Source organism: Portunus trituberculatus, chromosome 14, assembly GCF_017591435.1.
Source record: "Portunus trituberculatus isolate SZX2019 chromosome 14, ASM1759143v1, whole genome shotgun sequence".
NCBI classification, from domain to species: domain Eukaryota; kingdom Metazoa; phylum Arthropoda; class Malacostraca; order Decapoda; family Portunidae; genus Portunus; species Portunus trituberculatus.
The window spans coordinates 17,478,139-17,503,353 of NC_059268.1; the positions used below are offsets into that span (position 1 = coordinate 17,478,139).

Below are 25,215 nucleotides of genomic sequence, written 5' to 3' on the forward strand. Positions count from 1 at the left end.
TGGGATGGAGCTCTTTTAGGGAAAGACTTATAAAAGCGACACTTAGGTACAAGATTAGGCTTGAGAGAATGGATGATGCAAGAATAGCAAGGAAGGTGTATCTGTGGAGTGAAAGTGGAAGCAAATGGAGGAAAAGGTGTATGAGAATGACAGAGAGGAATGGTCTACAGGTTGGGTGGGCAGTGACAATGGCTGGGGTGAATCAGAATGAGCTGGAATGGGTCGTGACAAGAGGAGGCAGAGTGGGAACAGAATGGGATGCGAGGAAATGGAAGAGTGAGATAGACAGAGATGTGAAGAGTATGGGACTGAATGAATGGAGGAATGGGATGGAACGAAAGACTACTCTGGAATGGTACAAGGTGAAAGAGGCCCCGATGTATGAGAGGTGGTACGATGGAAGCCTGGGTGGTGATCTTCTCTTCAGAGCTAGGGCACAGTGTATGGATGTGAATGCAAGGAGTTACAGGTGGTCTGAGTCCCGCAGCAAAGTGTGCCAGATGTGTGACTCGGGAGAGGACGAGACGGTGGAGCATGTGATGCTGGAGTGTGTGAAGTATGCTAGAGACAGGTATGAGATGATGCAAGTGGTGTTGACTGAGTTAGGGCATAATAGGAACGAAAGAGTGGAAAAGACGGGGAGGGAGTGGATGGTGGTGCTGCTGGGACTGAGTAGAGAAACGAATGAAAGGATGATTGAAGCGGTGAAGGAGTTTCTGGAGAGAATGTGGCGTGCCAGATGTACAGACGGTTAGAGCAGAGGACCCTGTTTCCTTTTTCTTCTTCTTTTTTTTTTTTTTTCTGTGTACCCTTTTTTTTTGTCGTCTACAGGAGCTGCCGATCCAAAGGCCCAGCTCAGGAGTGATCCCGAGTCGCCTGTAGTATCAAGATCAAGATTATTGTTGTCATCTGAGGAACGATTGATAGCTGCAGAAGAAACCAATAGACGCTGAGAGTTGAAATCTGACGTGAACGGGAAGATGGAAGATGTGGATGAGTCTTACTTCGACTGGAGCGACGAGGACGACATAATCTGCAGCTCAAAGTACATCAGGTGAGCGATGATGACCAGTAATCACGTAGACGGCACTCTATATACACGTCCCGCCCGCTCTTCTCAATTCCTCCCCCCCAAAAAAAAATAGCGTGACTTCATATATGTGACATCAAATCAGCTGTGTACGGGGAGCCAGGAGTCGAGGAAAGAGGCCGAGATGTGTATGTTAATAGAGTGCCAGTTTTCTCGTGGTGTTTAGGCCTTTTCAGGTGGAGTGTTGGTGGCATGTACCACGAAGGACGGGTATTACTGAGGGAAAGGATAGTTGTGATGGTAGTCATGGTTGTGGTATTGCAATTTCAACCAATACACCACACGTCACTATACACATTCTCACGGTCTACGTAGATCACACTTCTACGAACATTTCTAACCTCATTTTACCTTATTGAAAAATGGGGTTAGGTTAAAATCCCGCTTTCCCAGGAGGTCCCCAAGATTGTCAGACATAGGGAAACAGAAGTATAAGAAGGGTTATATTGGTTGAAACTGCAAATTTACTGTCATGGGTTACTGACAAGGACTTATGGTAAACGTGAACCTTTGGTAATTTTATCGAAGATTCGGATATGTTATGTTTCAGTTAATTCAGTTCATTCATTTCATTGGTAATCTCTTCACTTTGTAAATAGTGAATTGAAAAAGATTGAAAAAAAAAGGTGAAAATAATAAATGTTCACTTTCTCAAAATGTATAGATTGTTTTTACTTGATTGTCAGTTCCCATAAAGATAAGTAGGGTTAGCCAAAAGTCTGGGACAAATATCTTGAAACCACCTTCTTAATAAAAAGAAGTCAAGTCATAAGAAGATGGAAATAGAGAAGCAGGCAGGGAGTTCCAGAGTTTACCAGAGAAAGGTACAGTATGAATGACTGAGAGTACTGGTCAACTCTTGTAGTAACAAGTTTGACAGAATAGGGATGAGAGGAAGAAAGTATTGTGCAGTGAGGCCGCAAGGGAAGGTTATTTCCATAATCTGCCAAGAACCATACAGCCAAGTGACACATGCTTGAGCCTCTGTAATTTGTTGGTCACCACATGTCATGGCTTACACAGTTGATATTATAATTAAGTTCATTTACAAAAGTTGTATTTATAATGATTTCTCTTGAGCAGTTCTGACGAGGAAGATGATGATCTGTGTTCCGCTCTCGCATACAAGCCACGCCAGAAAGGTATGTTTGCAACACAGCTTTAACCTCATCAGTTATATGGTGTGTTTTCATATTCATTCTGCTTTCTATTTGGCAAGTTTATACAGCTTCAGAAACTTATGTGGGTAATAAAATAGGGAAGACTCTGGCCATTTATCTTCTGACCTCCATAGACCCTTCCTAATGTAAATAAATTTGTCTAATTAGACCCAAAACTCGTGGTAAAAATGCACCCCAATACTGAAGGGATTAAGGTTAATGTTTAATGTGCTTCATAGAGAGAGAGAGAGATGGGATAATTCTTAAGCAATTTGTATTACAGGAGGAAGTGTGTTTAAAAGCAAGCACAAACAAGACGAGGAGGATGACTTTGAGAAGGAAATGGCCTCTGAGCTTTCACAAACCATGCAGTACCTGACTTCTTCTCTTGGTGTGCCAGGAAGCAGTGGTGCCTCCAAGTCAACTGATAACAGTGCCAAACAAACATCAGAATTTTATGATGATATCTACTTTGATTCTGATGAGTCAGATCCTGAAGGTGAGAGAGAGAGAGAGAGAGAGAGAGAGAGTGCGTGTGTGCTGAAATTATTGTCAAGTATTAGAGAAAAATGAAATACAAAAGATACTAAGTGAATGCTGTTTGTGTGACTTAGATTTAACTTTTAACTGGTAAGCCAAAAGATTATTGTGCCAATCACAACTGCTCTATCTATACATTACATTGAACAATTTATAGTGTGAATGAAGTTGTAGGCATCACCATCATGAATAGGAAACAAATATGCAGTAGACTTGCCTGTTATTCATGCTGGGAGCTGATATTTTTCTACATTTGCTGAACAGAAAGTACACCTGGTCAGCCTCCAAAAGTGAAAAAGCAGAAGCAGCCTCGTCGCCACAAAGTGTTGTCCAATGATGAGCTCTTCTATGATCCCACAATGGATGACCGTGATCAGGAGTGGGTCAACCAGAAGAGAAGGTCCTACCAACCCAGGGGAAGAAGGTACAGAATAATTTTTGCCCCAAACAGTGGTAAATTTACTGTTCACAAATGTAGCAGTATCATGACCCAACATTTTTTCCTTTTCTATAAGCGACATGACATTAAGTGGCTCGTACTCAGAAAACTGGTAAAAAAAAGATATCTCACATAATTATAGGTCTATAAATAATAAGCTAACAAAAATACAAATTTCAAGATTTATCATTTATTGGTAGTGTGTATAAAGTGGATTTTTAGTTGTACATAATCTGAAGCCAGTCTGGTATGAGTGGAGTCAAGTTTGGTAGAAGTGATAGTATGCAGTTAACAGTTATGAGAATTGAGTTATTATGAGCAATTGACATGGAATCATCACACTGCATAATCACCCTGACCATTCATGTCTGTTACTTCATCCTTGTCCATGAGTGACCTTTGGATTTATCAGTAAATCCCCCAAAATGAGATGCCATTGATGCCTGTCATTGCCAGAAACAAGAAATAAGCATACTTCTCTAGTTGTAACATCACCAAACCACCCTCAGACCTGGCCGCACATTGGATGTGGAGAACAACAATACAATCCAACTCCCACCAAGTGATGCTGTCCTTAACTGTCCTGCCTGCCTCACAACACTTTGTATGGACTGTCAAAGGTAAGGCACTTCAAAGGTACCCAATAAAAATAAAACTTTGACTTGTGCTTACTTTTATCTATTGTAGTATGTATTTTAATTCAATTATTCTCTTCAAATCTGAAGAAATATTATTTGACCAGCAATAATTTTTTTTCAATTTTTATCAATAAATTAACTGAATTAATACTACACTTCTCATTGTCTTTATTGTTTAATTCCTAGGCACGAGATCTATCACAACCAGTACCGAGCAATGTTTGTCTTCAACTGTGTTGTGAATGTGATGGAGCGGCTTAGCTACCCAAAGAAAGACCAGAAGAAGCAAAACTTCTTCAAAAACAAGAAGGCTCGAAGGAACAAAAAGCAAGAGGTGGAGTTGGAGATGAAAGGTGAACAGAGGGAGACAGAAGCAGCAGCAGTAGCCAGCACAGTTGTATCTGGTGTTGAAGCTGAAGAGAATCCTGCCACCCAATCCATTAACCCTACAACAAGCAACTCTCACTCTCATAGTGATCCACCAACCCCAAGCACAAACAGCAGTGCTCTTAGTTTGGGAAAAGATTTATATCACCCTGTCATGTGCAAAATCTGCAACACTAAAGTTGCTGTGTATGATTCAGATGAAGTGTATCACTTTTTCAATGTTGTCACAAGCTATTAATACATTGTCAGTCATGGTAGAGTAATTTCTACCATCTCTAATCCCCCAACATAATATCTCTTACTTGGTTCCCTTTCTATGTAAAGCTTTATAAACTGAGAGATTCCTCTGAATCAGAAACTGCCAGACTACCATGTTAGCTTCTCCATAATTTACAGATTCAGGGGAAAAAACAAACTTTATCTTTTGCCAGAAGAAAAGACATCAGATAAATGAGAAATTGCATCAAAGTAAATGAATAAATAAATTTAACACTGAAATATCTTCCTTCACAAATACAGGCAGCGTAATACATACATCACAAGAACAATCATTGTTCAAAATTTACCCTTTATTGTACAGTCCTCACATCTTATTCTAGGAACAGTGTAATGTTAGGCTGGGGAAAGGTAGCCTTTTCCAAGGGTTAAATGTCACTGTCATCACAAGCACAAGAACAGAATTATAATCTCCTATGCTTTTTATCCTTTGACTTTTTGGCAGGCTGAGAACATTTAGCCAAGGGGAGCTTGAGTACAAACGAGTGGGTAGCAGAGGAGTAGGTTGCACCAATGACCCTCATGAGCAAATTGAGTCTGAAAAGAAATATTAAAAAACGTTATACCTTAGGATTTCAAATTCATTAAATTTAATGTGATTCATCCAACCATCACCAGCAGTTAACTTATGGCTCCACCTCAAATCAATATTGAGGTGAAAATTTTTTTGTACTGAATGTTATATTTAAATCTACAATATATACTTGCTTACATAGAGCAGGTACGGGTAGTTGTTACTTACCGCTCTTTATTGACAGGCACTGACTGGAGAAGAGTGCTGACTGAAAGCTCATATTTGCTGGATATGAAGGCCAGAATAAGGGTGAGGCAGAGTGCTCTGTCCCCATCCTTCTTTGTCCTTGATCTGTATGAGAAAAGGAGAAAAGCATCTATGGATTTAAAGAGTTTAAGAAAGAGTACTCTTCTACAATGATGACATAGATCCATAAGCTGGACATGGAATTATGTAGGCACAACAGTCACAAGACAGATGCCCTTGGGAAAAATAAGTAAAGAATGTCATCAGACTGAATGGACAATCCAGTACCAGGAAGGCAGGATTAGAAAGGAGAGAGAACTTGGCATGGAAAAAAGTGGAAGGATCATTGGTTAAAGAAATGTAATTGGTACTTATGTAAAATCTTGCCCAAAAAGGGGGATATACAAATACTTACATAAAATTTCCTTGTTTCACAGTATACTCCTGCATGATCCAATTAACAACTCCACTGCAGGAATTTTCCATCACTTTTCCATTCATGAACTTCCTCAGCATTGGATCTCTCAAGTTAACAAAGGTAATAAGGTGGCTCACAAGAAGTGCCAGACATGCAAGCCGCAGCTGATTTGCATACTTCGCTTCGTGTTGTGCGTTCTCCACCATCTCCCGAAAAAGAAGTGTGCTGCTGTTGGTAATAAAAGAAAGGAAGAATTTACTGTATATTCAAATGATTAACTTTCAATATAACAAAGGAAATAATGAACAAAGTTCTAAACAGTTGGATTAGGTAGTATAGAGGAACATGAGATCTAAGAAATATAAATATATGTAAAAGAATGTGAGGAAGATGAGAATGGAATGAGAAAACAAAGGAAAGCAAGATGACTTACAGTATCCCACTCATAAAATGGGCAATTTGGGGAAAGGGTGTCATCAACTACACGTGACTATCTGGCACATATACCCAATCGGCAGATATAGCCAAGGGATGCAGAAGTATATAACTTCAGGAATTGTACTGTGTGTAATTTCTATATGAATAACTAGGAGACTGGGCTACACAAAATGCCAAACAAGCAGTCTGCCAGCCAGACACACAGCTGGCTCACCAGCCAACCAAATTTGTCAGATTAATCAGATACTAATTGGTGCACTTGATAGATATCCAGTATGGTGAATAGTGTTCCCGCACCCTGCACTATTACTTACTTGTGTTCAAGCTCCTGACCACTTAAGAGTGCCTCGGCAGACTCCTGCAGCTGAGCCAGAAAATCATCAGGGGCCAAGGTTTCCAACTTATACACGTCCTGAATTTGGTTGGCCTGAAAAGAGAGTGAAAATTTATCACCAGGCTCATAATTTGTTTGATTCACATATAAAGAAAGTTCATCTAATTAATCTTTTGCCTCAATAGCCAACATATTTGAACTTGCTTGCAACCTTATATGACAAAAAGTTTGGCTTTTTAAATTTTGGCTCATAATCTAATTCCATTCATTAGAGTTCTTCAGTAAAGTCTGGTGCCCTCACTCACCTTCCTGTTGCAAGGAGGAAGAATGCTCAACAGAGAAGTATCTTGTTGCTGCTCTAAGTAATCCTCTACATTGAAGTTACTGTCAATTATTGTTGCTGCTGCCTGGTCAATGGCCCCTTCCATGGTCTCTGCCTCCACCTTCATTAGCAAAGAACAGACTGTTAATCATCAGGTTGAGGCTTCTTGCATTAAATGAAAATTATAAAAATAGATACACATACATGAATAGGTAAATAACAGCCTATAGGAAGCAGACACCAAACACCAAAAAATAGGATTTGATACAGATCCCAATACCATTACTGGACTGTACCATAGAGTCACATGCTAATCAATCAATCTCTCATGCTGCTCTCCATAAAAAAGGAATCTAAAATATTCACATGTAAGTATAACATGATGAACATATTAACTTCATGTACAAAAAAATGTTAGTGTTTCAATTAATGGGAGAATATAAAATTAAGCAACTACCTTATTTTGCTGCTTTCTGTTCATTGCCTGTTTTGCCTTTTTGCTTCCAAAGGCAGAAGCAGTAACTTCCTGCTTCTCATCATAGGTCTTGGCATCTAAAATTGCCTTGATAGGTTTGCAAAGCACAGTGTCCTTCACAAGTGGCTGAACTGTATATTGGCTTGTCTCCACTAAGCGCATCCTGCCTGAGAAATTATGCACAATTTAAATCACATCTTTCCTTAGGAGACTTGAATTTTTTATGTAAACTGAAGAAAAATAGTCTCATTTACTATCCACTAATAATGAAGATGAAATGACATGTACAGTAATAATTACTTGTTCACCTATGACTGATCACAGCAACAATGATATGAGAGCACAAACACACTACTATTCACATCTTTAAGACCTTTGAATAAAAATAAAATGTCAATTTCTTTAGGGATAACCTTAGACTGAACCTCATATTGTACAAAGAAACAATCAAGAGTTAGAACCCAATCACATGGATTCAGCACTCTCATTAATAAGAAATATCAGTACAAACCAAAATCTACAGTACAATGCATGACACCTCACACATTAAGGCCTCCAAGGTCCACTGCCCACCTGTACCAGGATCCAGTACTCCCAGGAATGTGGTCACTCCACCTGACACCTTTGCATTAGTCAGACGCCCAGCGTAGTTTAAAAAAGGTGTCTGGAAGGTCAGCATGTTACCAACAGATCGCTGTTCCTGCTTGTCTGAGCTACGGTGCAGCGTTCCAATCAACTCTGAGCCCTCCAATGGCTGTCCATTAGCAAAGCTCACTGGAAAGAATAAGAAATTTGTCACTGTAAATTGTGAGTTTGAACAATGCGTGACATGAATAACACGTGACGCTGGCGTCAGAACACTGAATAACTTGCAATGAATAACGCAGGACCAACTCAAGAAGACTCACCCAAAAGTGGCTCAATCTTATTCTTCTTCTTCATCACCACATCTTCTATCATATATTTCTTCTTCTTCAGCCGTGGCCTTTTATCTGCGTCCTCTTCATACCCCATGACTGCCGCTGTGATGGAAACACGGCTACTTGTACCAGCCCGCTGGTGGTGCCTGTGATGGTGCCCAGAAACCTCAGTCTGGCGGGCACAAATGTAGATTCCTTGGACGACGGGCGTACACGTGTAATTAGGCAAAGGTGTGTATCAGCCCAGCGCCCTAGGCCAGCAGTCGAGTTGCTGTTAATGGCTGCGAGGATCTTCTATTGAGAGGCCCTATGAGCACCGAGGACAGCCCATGAGATGCTCATTGGCAAGGTAGCTCCTCAGCCTTCCTCGGGAAGGCGTACAAATACGGTCGATGACAGCAGTGATGCTGGAAGGGACCAATCGAGTCAAAACTCTCTAGTCACACACGTGAACTTCTCTCAAGGGAGCTGGTGTATAAATGTTTATATCACAGCATACTCCTATAAACTGCAAAAATATTTTTATTATAATTGAATATTTTAATATCTTAATAGATGGATAAAATTCAGCAAAGAATAGGCTGCATCGAAAGATGGATGAATGAAAAAGTCACGAATATAAGACAGGAAAAAAAATATAAAATAATAAAAATAAATGTTGAATGATCTAAAGAAGGACAGACCAATTTGAATTAAGAAACAATTCTTGTAAATTTATACATCAAATAATTTATCTATTCATACATTCATTTCTTCGCATTAGTTACGATAAAAAAAAAAAAAGCTGGACGAAGATAAAAACAAACTACAGTACACGAAGAATCGTCTCTGTAAAATTCCAACAATTTAGTATTCATTTTTTATCCTGTGGCAGCCATATTGAAACTGAGGTATGCGTAGTTGTCCCCACCTGTCTACAGGGTGTCGGTAACGCTGCCCTGGCAATGGCATAAGTAGCCTATAGACGTCAGACGTTATGAGTTAATGGCGGAAAAAAGAGCGTGGCATCACACACGTCATAAACACGTCATGGACAGGGGAGTCAGCAAGGTCGGGGGAGCATGCGCATTACGTAGAGCCTTCGTTGTCTGTCAACACACACATACACACACACACACACACACAACCGTTGGTCATTCACCAATTAACAGGTGCTAAATGTGAAGCGTAGTACTGAAAGTCAAGAGACCGCTCTCTTATTGTGCGGTATTTCAGGTTTATGAATGTCGCAGGAAAATCCAAAGGCTGCATAGGAATGTAGTATATCACGCTATAAAGTGTCCTTATATGAAACAGCAAACGAGTGTGTAATAAAGTATGTAGTTATTTTCACAGACCTGGTAAACGAAGCTTAAATGAACAGTGAGAAGCATCGAATATATCCAATGAAGGGAAGAGAAGAGGCCACGTGCCAAGATGTTTACAAGAGAAGTGGACAGAAATGGCGTTCGTATGGAACAATAGTGTTTGGTTGTGTTAAATGATAAGAGTGGTGGGCTAAGGGACTTATTAGTCCTGGTATATACAAAATGTCAATTAATCTGATGGGCAAGTTATTAGCTTTACATCTCTGCTTAGGTAATTTTTAAGGTGTTAGGCAAGGTCATCCACAGCACATGTAGTGTGTGTGTGTGTGTGTGTGTGCTGAGGTGATTTTTAAGGTGTTAGGCAAGGTCATCAAAGTACATGTGTGTGTGTGTGTGTGTGTGTGTGTGTGTGTGTGTGTGTGTTTACCTAGTTGTATTTCCCTAGTTGTTGTATAGTTGTAATTTTACAGGCCTGGGCATTACGCTGGTGTGGCCCCGTCACCGTATTTACATTTGTCCACCTTTTCTTTAAAGCTATGCACTCTCCTTGCTGACACAATATCTTCACTCAGGCTATTCCATGCCTCTATACTTCTTTGTGGAAAGCTGAGTTCTTTTTAACGTCCTTGAAGCATCTTCCCACCCTCAACTTTGTACTATGACATCTTATGCTTCTATTGGTAACTACATCTCTTAGTAACAGCTCCTCGTTATCTGTTATATCCATTCCATTCATTAGTTTGTATACTTGTTTTAGGTCCACCCTCTCTTTTCTCTGCTCCAGTGTTGGTAGATCTAAAGCCCGCCCTACCCTCGTATGTCACACCTCTTAGCTCGGTTACTATCTTCGTTGCCATCCTCTGCAGTCTTTCCAATTTCTGTACATGTTTCTTTTTGTGTGGGGACCACACCACCCCTGCATACTCTAATCTGGGTCTTATCACAGTGGATATCAATTTCTTCATCATATCGTTTTCCATTTAGTGAAAAGCCTATCTGATATTTCTTGCCAAATTGCATGTCTCGCCCCAAGTATTTTGTCCACATGGCTATCCTGTTGACTATTCTCTTGTATAATCACTCCTAGGTCCCTTTCCTTGTTAACTTTCTTCAGTTTTACACTATCTCCCATCTTGTAGATCCCCTCCGGTCGTCTTCCACTCCTTCCCAATTTCATAACATGACTTATCCACATTGAATAACATTTCCCACTTCCTACTCTGCCTCCAGATCTCGTTAAGGTCCTCTTGTAATGTTTCATAATCCTCCTCGTGTGTGTGTGTGTTCTCTCTCTCTCTCTCTCTCTCATAGGAACGCTGAGAATAGCAACCCTAATTTCTATAAGCATTTTGTAATAATTCTAACATGGCAGTGTCTGGTATCCTTTACAACAACAACAATAATAATAATAATAATAATAATAATAATAATATAGATTAATTAATGGTATTGATTACTCATGATACCCTCACCTGAGCCTCTTTCAAAGAAAATATAAGTACAAGGTAGTTCATACACATTTTCTATAAGTATTGTTTAAGTACTAGCTACATGTCTTTATTGCATGATATCCATTCCTCTGCAACCTTTGGATTTTCATGAAACTTGTAGGCTAAACCTGAGAAATAAAGTACCACAGGATGGGTGAACACACACACACTGATAAGTTATTTTTTTTTCATTTTGTTTCCTAGTATACCAAACAGTCCATTCACTTCTGAGACTCATATTCACAAAACAGTCCTACCGAGTCATAGTTATGAAACATGGTATAGAGAGGAAACGATGGCATATCTCGATCATAAAGTGCGATTGTCTGTCACAAATCTGTGTGGCTGCTGACTTGGTTAACTTTTTTATAGCTATAGCTTGGTTATAATGACAGATGCCTTCACTGGGAAGATTGTAGACAGATGTGTGGGTGATGAGACATTTGAAGACAAGGAGGACGGAGATGCAAGAGTAATAGAGTATGAGAACCAGCAGAGGTGTGTTGTGGCAACCCAGAAAACAGATTAATCCCATCAATAACGAGATACTATTTTAACTTGAGATTTGTGTGCAATTAGACCATTTTTTTGACATTAGGAGGGGTTTATTGAGGTCAAAAGATTAATGGCCAAAGTCTTCACTATTTAAACCTGACATGAGTTTCTGAGGCAGTATAAAATCATCAAATAGTAAACAAAATGAATATGGAAACGTGTCATAGTATGGAAGGGGTTAATCTAAGGAACAGATATTAGAGTAGTAGATTAGATTTGATTGAAACTCACTGCTGATTCTTTCCACTTATCTTTCTTCTTTTACAACAACTGATTCTAGAGTATTGAGGCCATCTAAAGTTCTTGTTCTTTTATTTTGACCTTTCCAGCCATTCCACAATGCACTTACCATGGTCTTTCACACAACTACACTCTCAGAAGGGATGGGTTGAAGGGATCAAGTGATAAAATGACACATTTTGTTTTCATATATATTCTCATTTCACTATAAGTATATACATGAATATTTGGAGATGAGCATTATCAATTATATATATATTTATGTAACAATGGAGTAAACAGTACTCACTCTTATATACAGAAAATCCAATGATGAATATTTACTCTTGGTAAATATTCACCCATAGCAATACATAATGGATTCATGTGAATCTTTGTGCATAAAACTGCAAATTATTATTATAATTATTATTATTCATAAATAATACAACCATAAAACATATGACACTAATATCTGACCGTACATTAAGGGAGAGCCCCCCCCTCAACTGCATATGAAGTCCACATAGTAACCAAATAAATGCATGAAAAGATGGAAATTACTGATTGAATATCCAAGATTTCTATTGAATTTTTTCAGTTTGATGATTTCATGTCTTAAAAACTTACTAGTCACAGTAATGTATTTATGTACAGCACAGAAAAAAAAAGAAAGAAAGAAAAAAAAAAAACAATAACAAGTTTGGCACTAACTTTTTTTCAAGGTTTTTCATTGTTTATAGGAGGATGAGGTGACTGGCTGGCAGCACACTGAGGACCATTAATGAATCAGAGGAAAAATTATCTTGAAGAAAAGATTTTTTTTCAAGAAAAGAAAAATTCTGATAAGACCATATTTTTACACAATGATGTATTAATTCAGAACCCATAAACTATAAAATACTGTATTCAATATAACGCAGTTTGGTTAGCTTACATTCTTTTAATTACTATAAGCTAACTTGAGCAACTACTTGATTACTTATTAACTATTTTGTAAATCTCTCATTAACTGCAATTTCTGTAAATATTTCTGGACGGAACATTCATCATATTGCCTTTTGTCTACTTATAAACATTTTAAAATGTTTGTAAATCTCCTTAAAGTACAGAAAACTATTCCTATTCTGTCTTCACATTTTCAGTCCTACTGATAGACTGATTCTACTGAATATTTGTAAAGGAAATCAAAATTAGCGTAAAAATATTTCTGTGCAAACAAGTGGCCATGTGGTTACTTTTCAGTGTCTCTGAAGACATCTACTTGTACGTGTTGGCTACCTATGAAGGCTCTTTTGATAGAAACGTATCAAGGAGAAGACCATTTTAAGTATCATAGCCAAAGTCTCTTGCTTTGAAAACACCACACTTATCAGTGAATGATATTTTGTAGAAAAGAATCAAGGAAGGTTGAAGAGGAATAAGAAAGAATTAAACATTAAGCCTCCTATCAACAACTGGAATTATCTGAGGAATGTAACAGTACTGGACAAATCTTTGGGCAACAGCAGCTCAGCTTTGATGGTGGTGATCCACATGTGTAGGTATGCCGTGAGTCTCCTCGAAGAAGTCAGGCTCATCCTCTGGATCACTGATGGCAGAGGAGGCTTCCTTACCATCAAGCTGCAAAGGCAAGAATATATGGCTTGATAATAACATTACTGAAATAATGTATTGATTATTTTGCATAATATGAATGATATTAAAAATGAGGAAACACACACACACACACACACTTTTTCAACATCAGAATGAAGAATCATGCTAGAGTGGTGATAAGATTATTTTAGGTTAGAAAGTTCTCCATACAGTTGCTTAAGTCAACTTATTAATATTTTACTTAAATGCAATCTCCATATTTTGTTTAAATATCAAAACCTATTTGCTTGCTAACTGAAAGCCAGACCAAAGGTGTGCATTAATCAGATATATGTATAAATGCAGGCAGATTTCATACATGTATACATAGAATGTATAGTTTAAATACACTCCTATGCTAGTTGTAATTTTAATTTCATGCCAAAAAAGTAAATATCCTACCCATTTCAGCCAACTTAGCATTCAAAGAAAAAAAAGACATTAGATTCTGGGACTATCAATAAAAGAATCATGAAGGTACTGGTATGAAATATTCTGTTATGCTATACAATGATCAAGATTCCAGTGTTTTCACTACAAGCAGACTAGTCTTTCATTCATTACTCATTAAGACACCTTCACCTCGACTTCTACAGGTAACGCTTTGAGAGCTGTCACCAATATGTCTTATAATATTGCTCGCAAATTACAGCTTGAATATAGTCAAGGTTGGTGACCTAAACTTGCCATAAGATACTCCCTCGTAAGTCTGTTAAAAAATTTCATTGAAGACTTTTATGAATGAAATTTTAAGTTGCTTGATTGAAAATAACAGAATGATTCAGTGAAGTACAGTAAACATTCTGAGGTATGTGTTAACAGGTAAAAAAAAAAAAACCTTCAAAGCAAAGATTCAGAAAACCTAAGACATGACACCGAAGCTGTAACTTGTTTAGCAGGCTGTCAGCAAACAATGAGGCTTATTTATGCATGAAACCCGCCTCTTGAAAATGATGATGAGTAATGTTGTTAATACCTTTATCTTTAAAATGGGATTGTGCAATTATAGTAACAAGTAACATATTTATCTATGGTACCAGTAACTTTATTACATTTACAAAGGATAACAAATGACTTACCGCGCTTAATTCAGGGTTTGTGAAGGCGTATGGAAGAAGATACAGTCTGATAGGGATGAGAAGCATGAGAACGAAGGGGAAGCAAAGAGCTGCTGGAGACTGCTTGACAATCCACAAGATCACAATCATCAGAAGCTGGATCCCAGTAAAGGCGTGCATCTTCCATGTGCGTACCTGTAAATACACAGTAAATAATATTAGAAAAAGTCACATTAAAACAAATAGTGAACAACAGAATTCCAGCATTGTTCAACATCAAACTTTAACTTTTCCTTGTCTTGAGTTTTGCAAGTTTTTGCGTCCTCTCTTTATCCTATGCATAGGTTAAATTCATGCTAGTGATCATGGTGTATCAATGATGGTGAGACAATATGGACATGAACATAGATGGCATTTCCTCTGGGCATTCTAAGGCACCTCAATAGTGTCTCATCTCAGTGAAACATTTTAAAGAAGCATATACTTTGATATTAATTTATACTTTATATAATATGTACTGCATTTTGAGTAGCTTACCTTCTTTACATAGGGAACATTAGGGTGGTGCTTGACTGGCATCAACACAAGAATTAGTCTCTCAAGGAACTGGATGCCAGCTGTTGAGGAGATTCCCATGTACAAGAAGATGCCAAACAACACTGCCTTTGGCACCAGGTTAAGCACTGCTCCCAGTAGCACAGACAATCCAATCAGGACGGACACCACGATGGCACTCAGTCGCTGCTCTGTAAGTTACAATCAAGTTCAGTAAGATTCTCTAAGACATGCGCTTCCATGAACAGCAATGCATATTTCACAAAGTAGTTTTCATTTCTTCATAACCATCAACCAACAAAGTGAGGGATCAAAGTTAAAAGTTTAAACTTAATGTTTACCGACTTCAAGCCCCCTTCAATAGTTCATTAAAAAAAGGCTGATGTAGAGCACACACAGCAACAGTGGGCAGGTACAAGGACACATCTAATATTAACTACTTAGATGAATTTTTTATTAGTCTCTTGGTTATGATAGCTATGAGCAGTAAAATATTTCTTTCCCATCCAATAAAAGATTCATGTAAAACTTATTTAATTTCAAAATAGGTAAATTACTCACCTTTTACCCCAACAATTTTTGGTGATTCACCAGGTGCATGTGTGGAGCTCATGACTGTCAGAGCTGAAGTATGGGAGACTGTTCGGACACAAGCAGGACCCATGAAGGGAGCACCAAACAATCCTGAGATCAAGTTGATGCTACAGGAGAGCACAATATCCCAGTGGAATCCTGATCCTTTGACCATATTCTTCTCTGGTTTGCTCAAAATCAGGCTGTTGTAAGATACAGTATTTATTAAAACATGACAAACAGTCGTCACTACACTTGTTTGACAAAACACAAAATCTAACACTAATTAAGAATTTGAACATCAGTTTACAGATCCTTTGATGAACTCAACTCATATGATATTATTACTATAATAGAAATAAAAATGAGAACTTTAACTTACTGGCAAATGTTCTCTTCCAGGAAGATAAGGAAGAACAGGAGAAGAGATGCTGGAGCTGCCATGAAGATACACCACACTGGAAGGGGCTTAGTTTCACCAAATGGATTGATGACCCATCCTCGCACTTCTGGGTTGGATGGCTGGATTCCCGCAGGCATGGTCAGCTTGTCAGTGTAGGTGTCATGAATCAAGTAGTCCAGGAGAACCATAAGGACAATGGAGATTGGGACACCAAAGTCTCCCAGGGCACGACGTACCTGGAGGAAAATAAAATAAATGTTCTTCGTAAAATCCATTCTGAACATTGCAATTCATATCACATATCTGAACCTCCTTAATTTTTTTCTGGTTTAGAAGTCATAAGGTGTAATTTCTGAGCTCATCCAGGAACTTCTAGGTGCTAGTATCATACTTCATGGTGCAGGAGGGTTGTAGATATTCCATAGCAATAAGAAAACATACACATCTGGATCTTAAAAATAAAAAAAATATTTAATTACTTACACTTCGTCCCAGATACTTTGAGTTACGGAAATGCTTTAGTTTGAAGGCAATGATGAATGTTCCAATCATAAGAATAAAGGAGAGCAGAGCAGTGTTGGGCTGTGGTAGTGTCACAATCACCTCATCACCATTGGCGTCAGTGGCATTGAGCAGAGTTCCGTTCTCGATAACACCACTGATGCTACAGTAGAGAGGAGGATGAATTAGACATGTGCACTTTCCAAATTGTCATATGACAAGATTCAGAGCTATTTTCACTTATTCATAGTTTTTCTTGGTTCAGTTGCATTAATATTTCATCAATTATGAAAACAAGTAATAAAACATACTGATAAATAAGGAAAGCTCTCTTTTTGTAAAGTTCACTCCTGTAATTCTAAACAAAATGCAACAATAACAAAGGATCTCATCATGCATACTGCATATACAGAGCAGAGGAAAAGATTCATGCTAAGAAGATGCAGAGTAATAGGCACAGCATAGGTGGGCATGCCATTACAGTATAGCTTCAACTGACATGAAATCCATTCAAAATAACTAAGTAAGAATTTCAAGATAAGAAATAAATCAAATTAAATTAAATGTTAAGTAAAATTGTTAGATTTCATGCTACAAAGGAGCAGAGTAATATACACATGCCATTACAGTATAGCTTTGAATGACAAAAAAACTGTTACTCTATTGAGAAACAGAAATTATTACATTTTCATACCATGCAACGGTGAGAATGGGAGATGATTTTTCCCATTTGCCAATTTTATCTTTTCTTTATATTGACAATGTGGGTGTTGACTTATTATTAAATCTGTTATTTTCTTCCTCTCTATGTCTCTTGCACTAATGGCCACTTTGAATTTCTCCTCCTGTCATTCTTTTCACTCCTTCCAGCTCATCACCCTGGCTGTACCCTCACCTTTTGACATATTTTTTGTGGGCTATGTTACATTTCTACTTTCCTCTATTTTCTCTCAGGCCTTCCAAACAAGTGGCACACAAACAGTGGGCCAAAGAAGGCAGTCAACAAGCATGTGGTATGTATAATGTTAGAAGCATCAAACTCTTGCTGTAAGGAATGCATAACACAAGATATATACTTAATAAAGCAAGCAGAACCAGCTTATGCACAGGTAAAAAAAATCTTACGAGGTCTCATTTATGGGTGCCATGGTGGTTGCGGAGATGGTGCTGTTTGCCATCGCAACTTGTGTTGGTCTAAATGAACAAAAGTTTCAGTGTGCATATTGTATATAAAGGAAATGAGAAAAGTAAAGAAAGTTCAGAAGAGCAAGGTTACCGCTTTTTTCTACGATGAATTGTCGTATTATTTCATTGTTCATGGACAGCATTGAAGAGATCAGTATTTAGGAAGAAAACATTAGAAAAATTAAAAGTATTCATGTATGTATGTAATATTAATTCATAATAAAATTGTACTGAAATCAAAGCATGTCTGAAATTAGCAAATTAGACAAGAAAGTTGATAATTTATGCAGACACACATACAGTATATATGGCATGTTCTGATAAAATGTAGCGTAATAAGGCAGTAAGTAATTGTATTTTAATTTTCCAAGTAGGCAATGCACATTGGTATGTCATATATGTCAGATATCATGATGTAAGAATTTTATCCTTAATCAAGTTGTCACATTTAATATGCAGTTGTCAATCCTTTTTAGAGTTGGTCTAGGAAAACAGTTATGAGCAATGTGCTTGTGTTGCATTACTTTTACCCAACAAGTAATTTTAAGATCATGTACATTTCATGATGAACACTAAATACCAGTAATGTATACACTTCCCAAGTTCTCTAAGTTCTAACTTCCTTTAGATATACTTGTCTTGTAAAATATGCTGGTTTCCTCTAAATGTATTTTCTTTCATTAGATGTGCTGACTTCTCTAAATGTAGTTGTTACTTATCAAATGTGCAGACTTCATATAATATCTTTTCTCATCAAATACCATCTAAATCATAAAAAAAAAAAAATTTGTGAAAAGAACAACACTTACATTTCGGTAATATTTCCATAGTCCGCTATAAGAGGATGCATTTTGAAGATTTCGCCGAGCTTCACAAAGGATTCATAGATGAAGATGATGCACACCAAGGTGGAGAAAATCTCTTCTGTGAATCTTGTCATCTTCTTCACAATAGCAACAGCTTCAAATGCAGCAACTAGCAAACCAAACACTGTCATCCATACTCCAATCCAGACTCTTAGAGATAGGAAATCTAACTCATAAGTCATGGCAAACTGTAGAGACAAAATAATTATGGATAAATAATGGGGAAAAAAATACTGGAAAAATGAGAGAAAATAAGTAACACTACATAATATTTTGTTCAAACACAGTAATGACAAGCAAGTAATGACAAACACAGTAAAGACAAACACATACTTGTGGCTCATATCTGATCAATAAGAAAATAGTAAGTATTTAATTATGCCATTTATACATGAAAACAATTCTTAAGATTGGTAGCAACAAGTGTTAGCTGTACATTAAGCATTATTCATAAAGGTTAATAACAGAAACTCACCGAGTAGAGACTCATATCAAATATCATGAGTGGACCTGTTGCTCCTACAATGAGGAGAGGTTGAGCAGCAAACAGGGCAAAGATGAGACCATTTACAGCAGAAATAAGGAGCGTTTCACCAACACCAACATAGTTGTCTGTCTGGTCACCTGAAATTAAAGGAAATTATGTTATTTCAAACTTTATAAACAGACATAACCACATTTAAGAATGCAAAATAAGTATGTACTTTTGATGTGCTCTTACATAAAATAAACTATATTTCCTGTAAGATTTACACTGATGTGGCAGTACAATCAATTGGTGCACATCTTTATCTTAATGAGTACAGTGTTTAGACCAATTCTTGTCATACTGGAGTTTAATAAAAGAAAGGGAGTACTGAATCTTACCATACATTCCACCAAAAGTGATGGCAGCTGAGAGGGCAGCAAAGAAAATGAAGATGGCTGCTGCAGCTACCTGACCATCCAATCCATCCTTGAGATCTGAGAGGTAAAGCGCATATCTGATTTTGATGTCCTGCACAAGACCATAGAAAGGCTTTCCAGTACGGATTAGAGGATCTCGAGGGGGTGGCTTTTTGTCTCCTCCATCGCCAGCTCCTGCTACTGCCACCGCTGTTTCTGTGAAGTGAAGCAGAGCAAAAATGTAAGTTACATACACGAATGGAACAAAATGTAATATGTACAGTATGTCAAGTAATGCATGTTATTAAGTATCAAGGTTGGGATGAACATGGGAAAAAAAAAAAAAGCCATTATGGAAACCAACAACAGAAAATCATAAAAGCAGAAAAAAACATGAAAATATGGTACATGTATATCTGTATAAGAAATTGACTACAGACCTTATGCATTGGTCATGTAGTATAAACATGCTAGCAGTTCATACCTTGCTCTGCCTGCATGCGTTTAGATCTGATGCTTTCTTTCTTCTTAATCATCTGACTGGCTTTTTCTTGAATTTCATCCACAGGAACTAGGTCTTTGTTACTCCAGTCAGTCGGGGGAAGAACAATGGAAGCATTCAAAAATTCATTAATGGCGGAGAGCAGCTGCCCTCGTGAGTGTGCTCGGTAAGCCACCTCATGGAAGCCTTTGTCAGACATGAGGGTGGAGATGGATCGGCCCACTTCATGGTAGTCCATCTCGCCGTGGAAGGGACCCAAGAGCACAAACATGAACCTGACTGGAATGGGCACCTGTGGAGGTAAGGAGAAAGATAATTAGAGAAAGATACCATGTATGGTAAAAGAGTGAAGGTTTTTCTCTAACATTCCTTTTCTTTTATAATATTAAGGGTCAGGATCACTTGCCTCCACCAGGTTGTCCATCATGACGCCCTCAGCCAGTCTGACAAAAGCGATGGTGGGGTGCTTCAGGAAGTCTACGGCACCCACCAGTACTGCCGTGGCCTCGGCGCCTTCCGGAATCTTCTTCATCAATTCCTTATTCTTACAAACATCGTCTTTTCTACCTCCATCACCATCAATGTCAATCTGGGAAAGGTTAATGCACAAAGTGACGTGGAAAGTCAACGGAAAAACATATCATTTCAATGTATATGCAGTGTTATGGAAAAATTTCAGTGCTCTTGTTTTGTTTTCCTCTCAATATTTACTGCACTTGATAACAAAATATTATTGTAACATCCTTCATCAACTTCACACACACACACACACACACACACACACACACACACACACACACCATCATCATCATATACAAGGCCTACCTCAAATCACAAAGAAAGTCTAGTCTATCTTTTTAAGAGAGAGAGAGAGAGAGAGAGAGAGAGAGAGAGAGAGAGAGAGTATATGAGGATGACAAGTAGCGCATGGCAAACTGTCTTGCTTGCTCCCGTGGGCGCTATTTTGCTGTGGAGGTCAGCGGCAGCCTGGCACTGACGAGTGACGTCGCGATTGTAGCGCCGCGCCACGCCCGGCCTGGTCGACTCTCACCACTCCAAGGCTGGAGGTTGTTTGCTGCTCATTGACGCTTTCTCGCCCACGCTCTCCGAGTTTTGATTTTCTTTCTTTTCTGTTCTATTCCCAGGATCGATCGCTGTCAATGTTATAACGCCTGCAATTGTCCAACTGTCTCAGCGGTTACACCACTTACACATGATGGTGGACGGGAAGGACGGACAGGCTGACGTGTTGACATGAATGGCGTGCCAGGAAAATTCCTCCGGCGGCAATGAGAGAGAGAGAGAGAGAGAGAGAGAGAGAGAGAGAGAGAGAGAGAGAGAGAGAGAGCAGTGGTGTGGGATGGGGCTGACGCCGAACCAAGGCCGCCTGAGTGTCATTCCTGAGAGGTCGCCGTTTCGTTGGGGATTCCCCGATTGCTTTCTGGGAGGCGCAGACTTGGGCGTAACGGGAATGGGAGGGTGAGGCAACGCGGGGCACCAGTCGGTCTTTGTGTAACCATGACTTCTGTACTTTTATGCCTCAACGCTAGGCGCTGTGTGTGAGGGTTGTGTTTGCGGCAACACTCGCCACAAGGCTGTCTACTCCTCAGCCCTTTAGCTTTGTGAGGGAAAATTACTGAGTTCGTTCAAATAAGAATAAAAGTACTTAAATGTCAACCATGATATTACATTAAAATCTGAAGTAGGTACTGGTGAGACAAGCAGGGTGGACGGAAGAAGTGTTTAGGTCAAACAGGGTATTACATTAGGTTCTGCAAGGTGAGCGGGACACGGGAAGGGCACACTATTGACTGTCGGGCAAGGCCATGTGTACAAACTTCTTGTGCACGGAAGTGTAAGTTCACGCAGCGGCTGCCGAGTTACGACACACGGTGGGTAGGACAACATATCTGAATAGAGGTGCTGCTGCCTCTCCCTCCACACAGCTGCGTGGGATGCACAACTAACTTTGTGCTGCTGGATCCAACACTACTTGGTGCCAATGCATGGCAAGGCCACTAACGGTGCTGTGTACAGTAAAGCTCTCAGACATTTCTGATACGGAAGTCGTGTTCATCAGTGTCATCACCCACACGCAGCGGCTTTCACGTGAGCACGTGAGGAACTCTTTAGCTGTAATGAGATATCACTCACCTGTGTGTAGGACTCGTGGCTCACGCTTCTCTTGATGGCTACGTTGTCCTTTGAGACATCACCATTGGATACGACATTGGTCGCGTCGTCGACGGAGTTGTGGCGGAGGAAGTTAGAGAAGGTGTTGACGTGGAAAAGATTTGAAAGGCCGGCCTTGCGCACCGAGGACCGCAGGCTGCCGCCGTCTAGGCTGCCGGCCGTTGCAGACCGCGATAGCTTCTCGTCGGAACTGATTTGGAAAACAATAATAACAATAATAATGATAAAATAATAATGATAATAATAATAATAATAATAATAATAATAATAATAATAATAATAACAATAATAATAATAACTTCTCATGTAAACTTCAAAGAACTTAAAATTCTAATTCAAAAGGAATGTTTATGAGAACATGGTGACTCGGAGAAGGTCAGCGCGAGCGTGGGTGGTGAGTGACACCCACCTGACTAGGGTGCTCTTGGAGCCGAGGGAGGGGAGCCTGAAGGATGACTGGTTTTCGCGGATGTGTTTGTGTCTGAGGAGCAGGACTCGGATCACAGCCTCGCGTTGGTCAGCCGGGATCTGGTCACAAGCAATCATCTTATCCACAACCCGGCCGGCGATGCTTGGGAGGTCCCGCTCCTCCAGATCCAGCAGCACCGCGCCTGAGGAGGGAGAAGACAGAGGTAAACACGAGGTGCAATAATAAACAAGGTCAAGGCAGCCATACCATCACTACAGATACATACATTCTTTCGCACTACCGTGACAAACTGACAACAGAAAATGGAGCAAGCTGAAATATCTGATGCTATAAAGTTCGATAGACGGAACACACCACTACGTAGCAACAGAAAAGAAAAAAAAAGGATGAGAAAAGGAACACACCCCTACGTAGCAACAGAAAAAAAAAAAGTGAAGAAAAAAAGAAGCTCTGTCGCTCATCAGTTTCGAGGTCATTGCGCATCACCATCCTCACCAAGGACTGGAAAACAACTCGTCTCGGGCAGAACATTCAAACTGGTGCATCTCCTTCCCTCTCGGCTTCCAGGTAAGTAACAAAAGTGAAACTGGAGAAAATTGTATCACTAATGATCTACATGTGCACCGCTTTACTGCACACGAAACAAGAAGGGAGGAGGGAGGATAAGGGCACAACAAACGATACTGGACTGGAGGACTATGGAATTTACGCTTGTGGGAATGAAAGGGAAGAGAAAAGAAGGCTACAGCGGGTGGAGAGGAAGGTGAGTGGGATGAGTCTACTACTTACATCAGCCATCAACTGGGAACACAACCCTATCATTACCGTGCTGAGAATAAATCACATTACCATCAAACATTACCATCAGCAGCAACTAACAAGGCGGGCCAAGCACATCACCATTCTTCCCTATAAGCTTAGAAAATTCGTGATTCCCTGAGGATAAATGTCCTTCAATGACTCCAATACATTAATCAACAATCAATCAATCCCTTCTGTACACGCTTCACTGATTAATTTCACTTTCTTATTCCTGCACATCAGCACGTCTCTCTCTCTCTCTCTGACTGGACAAACAGGATCCTCTTGATGAATTTTACATCAGTCACCGAAAAAGTCGTTTAAAATATCAACAACAGGACCAGTTATTCATTTTTTTGCTTCATTTTTCGAACATCCATTTTAGGTCACGCTGATTATTTTGTTATCGCCTTATGAAGTATACACAGCCCACGCGAGACTCGGTGTATACGTATATCCATCTATATTTAGATGTCAAAGTATCCTGGAAATTTATTGTTCTTCACGCTCCAATGTCACAAGTTTCCTTTCTGGTCGATTTCTTGCTGGTGTGGTTAACGGTCGCTGTTCTCCCCTGTATCTGCTCGAGTTTTTCTTCCATTGTTTTCCTTGAATTCAGTCAGTCACTGTTTTAAATCTATTAGGTTATTTCTTTCTCTTAACTCAGTAGAAGAAAGAAATAGTATCTAATCATATAATTTTTATTTCCTATTGTAGCTTTAAATAAAAATATTCACTTCAAACTATGAATATCTATATCAATAGTATACAACTACATTCTCAAGAGTTGCACTTCTCTCCGCAACAAATGACGTCTCAGTAAAAAGTAGCAATCTTTCATAACTTTTCGTCCTCGATTTTTTTATTTTATTTTCCAATACCGCTGACACCTTTGTTGTGGCACTTCTTGTTGAAATAAATAGCTCAGGTGTTTCTTAAAACATCCCTAGTCGATGTCCTCCACCCAAGTATGTAATTGTGGGAAATGAGAAAAGTCCTGCACGTTACTTTCTTGTTGTTCTTCGTGGCCTTGACGTGTGCCAGTGTGAACCTGACGACATCCCTGCCATTGTGTGGGAGTCCATGTCTGTGATGCTCTTTTTTCCAGAAGGGAAATGCACATGTCATACGGCAGGTGGTCATCAGAACCAAGAGACGTCCGGGAATGGGTTTCATCAATGACGACTGAAGAGCAGAGGCCAATGGAGGCGCGGTCTGCCCTGCGGTGTGACTGTCCTGGCTGGCACTACAAGGTTATCAGGTTTTCCAGTCCGGCTTAGTGACGCCGTCCATATGCTGCTGACTTATTGAATGCTGTTATCTGCAGACACCTTCAGTTTTCTCTTTCATATCACTGAATGTCAGTGAGATAGGTTGGGGGGAGGAATAGGTTAGTCTTGGTAATTCAATGTCATGGTTTAATATAAGTTAGTGGTCTCCGGCGAGGTGGACGGTTCATTGGCGTAGTTTGGGTAGCCTTGGAAGCCTGACTGTGCGAAAGACAAGTAATTGCAGCAGTGCTCGATTCTCTGCGTGCTGATAATTTGACAAAATGCACGTTCGTTGCACAAGTGAACTTACTGAATTGTGTTTTATCAAATGACCACCCTGCTGTATGTAAGGGCTTCAGAATTTTGAGTTATGTAGACTAAACTACTCTTGGTTCCAGGCGGGCGTCGGGAAGAGGAGGTGAACTTGCATGGGCACCTTATCGCTCAATCGCAGCTCTTGTTGAGACACAAAACATTGCTTCCAAAACGATTAACAGATTTTACGCAATGGTCTCTTGCGTGAGATGTCTTTAAAAACATAATTACACCAAGGATTTGTTTTTGCGTCGCTTCAACAGGCTGACAT

General features: G+C 39.3%; 3 protein-coding genes across 7 annotated transcripts in view; 1 reads left to right on the plus strand and 2 right to left on the minus strand.

Moving 5' to 3' along the window:
- Positions 1-882: 882 nt before the first annotated feature.
- Positions 883-4,543, plus strand: LOC123503624 (E2F-associated phosphoprotein-like). Its single transcript, XM_045253547.1, has 6 exons — positions 883-1,054; positions 2,174-2,232; positions 2,534-2,749; positions 3,055-3,214; positions 3,739-3,849; positions 4,054-4,543. The coding sequence occupies exons 1-6, from the start codon at positions 981-983 to the stop codon at positions 4,490-4,492; spliced, it is 1,059 nt and encodes a 352-aa protein (XP_045109482.1). The 5' UTR covers positions 883-980; the 3' UTR covers positions 4,493-4,543.
- Positions 3,404-8,669, minus strand: LOC123503623 (DNA-directed RNA polymerase I subunit rpa49-like). Its single transcript, XM_045253546.1, has 8 exons — positions 8,186-8,669; positions 7,851-8,051; positions 7,260-7,444; positions 6,786-6,923; positions 6,461-6,573; positions 5,706-5,936; positions 5,273-5,395; positions 3,404-5,067 (listed from the first exon to the last, which is right to left on the minus strand). The coding sequence occupies exons 1-8, from the start codon at positions 8,289-8,291 to the stop codon at positions 4,935-4,937; spliced, it is 1,230 nt and encodes a 409-aa protein (XP_045109481.1). The 5' UTR covers positions 8,292-8,669; the 3' UTR covers positions 3,404-4,934.
- A 3,295-nt stretch (positions 8,670-11,964) lies between these two features.
- Positions 11,965-25,215, minus strand: part of LOC123503376 (band 3 anion transport protein-like) — a 121,351-nt gene continuing 108,100 nt past the window's right edge. For 4 of the 5 annotated variants that reach the window (XM_045253078.1, XM_045253080.1, XM_045253079.1 and 1 more), the window contains 14 exons: positions 22,537-22,738; positions 22,089-22,317; positions 20,341-20,523; positions 19,917-20,226; positions 19,415-19,648; positions 19,023-19,171; positions 18,491-18,735; positions 17,622-17,690; positions 16,479-16,659; positions 15,975-16,231; positions 15,581-15,795; positions 15,002-15,210; positions 14,486-14,659; positions 11,965-13,391 (listed from right to left, as the gene is read on the minus strand). In XM_045253078.1, the coding sequence (XP_045109013.1) occupies positions 13,281-13,391; positions 14,486-14,659; positions 15,002-15,210; positions 15,581-15,795; positions 15,975-16,231; positions 16,479-16,659; positions 17,622-17,690; positions 18,491-18,735; positions 19,023-19,171; positions 19,415-19,648; positions 19,917-20,226; positions 20,341-20,523; positions 22,089-22,317; positions 22,537-22,738 (2,768 nt within the window). In that variant the 3' untranslated portion in view covers positions 11,965-13,280. The remainder of the gene's footprint in view (positions 13,392-14,485; positions 14,660-15,001; positions 15,211-15,580; positions 15,796-15,974; positions 16,232-16,478; positions 16,660-17,621; positions 17,691-18,490; positions 18,736-19,022; positions 19,172-19,414; positions 19,649-19,916; positions 20,227-20,340; positions 20,524-22,088; positions 22,318-22,536; positions 22,739-25,215) is intronic. The other variant, XM_045253081.1, reaches the window with a different exon arrangement.

Bases quoted from the DNA above. Each gene is read 5' to 3' on its own strand.
- LOC123503624 (XM_045253547.1), top strand. From the start codon at position 981: ATGGAAGATGTGGATGAGTCTTACTTCGACTGGAGCGACGAGGACGAC. The intron at 2,233-2,533 runs GTATGTTTGCAA...TTTGTATTACAG, and splicing joins ATACAAGCCACGCCAGAAAG to GAGGAAGTGTGTTTAAAAGC. The intron at 3,850-4,053 runs GTAAGGCACTTC...TTTAATTCCTAG, and splicing joins CTTTGTATGGACTGTCAAAG to GCACGAGATCTATCACAACC.
- LOC123503623 (XM_045253546.1), bottom strand. From the start codon at position 8,291: ATGGGGTATGAAGAGGACGCAGATAAAAGGCCACGGCTGAAGAAGAAG. The intron at 6,924-7,259 runs GTAGTTGCTTAA...TTGCTAATGAAG, and splicing joins ACAGAAAGCAGCAAAATAAG to GTGGAGGCAGAGACCATGGA. The intron at 5,937-6,460 runs GTAAGTAATAGT...TATTACCAACAG, and splicing joins GGTCAGGAGCTTGAACACAA to CAGCACACTTCTTTTTCGGG.